The sequence below is a fragment of the Hippocampus comes genome, unplaced genomic scaffold, assembly GCF_001891065.2.
Source record: "Hippocampus comes isolate QL1 unplaced genomic scaffold, H_comes_QL1_v1.1 scaffold152, whole genome shotgun sequence".
Classification (NCBI taxonomy): Eukaryota; Metazoa; Chordata; class Actinopteri; order Syngnathiformes; family Syngnathidae; genus Hippocampus; species Hippocampus comes.
The window spans coordinates 146,613-148,784 of NW_017805849.1; the positions used below are offsets into that span (position 1 = coordinate 146,613).

Below are 2,172 nucleotides of genomic sequence, written 5' to 3' on the forward strand. Positions count from 1 at the left end.
GCCGCGGCTCCTCGTCTGATCCGGTGCCTGTCCGTGCCGTTGCCCCCCCCGCAGGATCATGCTGATTTGTGCCAAGCGCTCGCTCTACGCCGCTTTCTCGGTGCTGCCTTACGGAGAGATTGCTCAGCTCAGGTAGCCATGAAAGTAGCGCCGCCGCCCCATTCCGGCGAAGGAATGACCCCCACCCCCCCGGCCATTCTCTTTCAACAGCGACGTTAAGCTGGAGGCGCAGAGAAGGCAGTCCTCGGTGGCGGCGGCCGAGCTGCTCCCTTCGCTGGAAGGCGCCGAGCCGGACGTTTCGGACGCGTGCGGCAAAGTAAGTCCGCCCGACGTGCTGACTTACAAACAAGGAAGTGGTCCCCCTTTTATGTTTATATGCATCTGCAATTGACAAACGGTATTTTATGTGTCGCCGCGGGGACAACAGCAGCCCACCGTCCCCTGTCATTCGACGGGCCTCGGCCCCGCCTTTTCGAGACGCCGCAGCGTCCAATGTGAGGACCGGCGAAAGTAACTTGCCGTTGATCGCGGTTTTTATGTGGTGGGCGAGGGCCCGCTCGGGACGGACGGTGCGTCACAGGGCGGCGCCCCAAAATCCAGCTAAAGCCAAAGTTGTGTCAATCGCCAGATCGCCGCCATTCGGTGGGACGTCCTTCTCGGTCGTTACGCCCGCCCGCCAATTGTTTTGAACATGCCCAATTTATTGAGAAACGACTCCCCGTGTGTTTCCTCCTCCTCTGCGCAGACCATTTCCTACGCTCAGTTCCTTTATCCGACCAACGCGTTGGCGAGAGTTGTCAAGTGAAGGGATTTCTAATAATAATCACAAATCAAAAAACATGGCCCGAGCTCTTCAAGCGCCTCTAAAATGCTCCATAACAACAAAACCCCACAATTGATTACTAAAGTACGTAGCAAAGTCGTAACAAATGAAAGTAAAGTCGCAGTATACGAAAGAAAAAAATAATGAATGATCAAGTTTTGCTGTTTTTCTTGAATTCAGCGAATCAAGTTTAATTTTCTCGAACAGAAAGTCGAAAGCCACATATAAAAAAAAACAAAAACAGATCAATGCGATAGACCTCCCGCCACCAGTTTTTTAATAGGCAACCCTCCCCCACACACACACAAATCAATTTCCCAGAGAACCATCTTCCTCTTTTCAAACCTCGCGCTCGCATCCAAAGGGGCCATTGCAACCCAACTCAGCATTTTGACCGATTGGTCGTTTTGGTCGCTATTCACGTCGCTACTCGCCTGTTGACGATTTAAAAAGTGTCACCGGTGTCATTTGCGCTTTCATCTCGATCTGCATCCTCCTCCGCTCGCTGTGGAAAAGGTTGAAACGATGAACTGGCGACCGGTTTCCCGAAATGTACTTTCCCGTCTGTGACAAAGTCAAGACGCCCCACGTTTTGCGTGTTTCGACTGGAGCAGTCAAAGGAAAAAGCAAAAAGTTAAGACCAAAGTGCGCGTACGTCCGATCTTTGCGTCGCTGCCTTCTGTTGACGTTCGATCCCTGTGGACCATCTCGCAGGTTGAGGAATGTCTCCGGTTCCCCCGGAGTCAAGGTGCCAAAGAAAGTCCACTTCATCAAGAGCATGAGGCAGTATGACACCAGGGGGTGCAGGTGAGTCGTCGCGTCCTTTGCCGGCTCTTATCAAGTCCAAGTTCAGGGTTTGCTTTCTGATTTATTTTTTTTTTCGGTCGCCAAGGAGAAATTTGTCGCCTTTCTTTTGGCGGCTTTGCGCCCTCGCCAACATCCGCCGGGGCCTCCCGTTTTTCCCGAGCGCGTCCGCCACGCAGCGTGGCTCGCTCAAATTGATCCGCGCCATTTTTAACGCGTGCTAAAAGGAGGCTCGCAAACCATTGCTGATTTTGTTCGGGTGATGAATTTCTTATGATTTGTTCCGTTTGGTCACGGCCGCGGCTCCTCGACTGATCGTGTGCCTGTCCGTGCCGTTGCCCCCCCCGCAGGATCATGCTGATTTGTGCCAAGCGCTCGCTCTACGCCGCTTTCTCGGTGCTGCCTTACGGAGAGATTGCTCAGCTCAGGTAGCCATGAAAGTAGCGCCGCCGCCCCATTCCGGCGAAGGAATGACCCCCACCCCCCCGGCCATTCTCTTTCAACAGCGACGTTAAGCTGGAGGCGCAGAGAAGGCAGGCCCAGGG

The 2,172-nt window shown here is 53.7% G+C and overlaps 1 protein-coding gene across 1 annotated transcript in view; it reads left to right on the forward strand.

The window, feature by feature from the left end:
• Window positions 1-2,172, forward strand: part of LOC109526884 (CDK5 and ABL1 enzyme substrate 2-like) — a 9,193-nt gene that overhangs the window by 3,056 nt on the left and 3,965 nt on the right. The window contains exon 3 of the mRNA XM_019888459.1: window positions 211-316. Coding sequence (XP_019744018.1) covers window positions 211-316 — 106 coding nt within the window. The remainder of the gene's footprint in view (window positions 1-210; window positions 317-2,172) is intronic.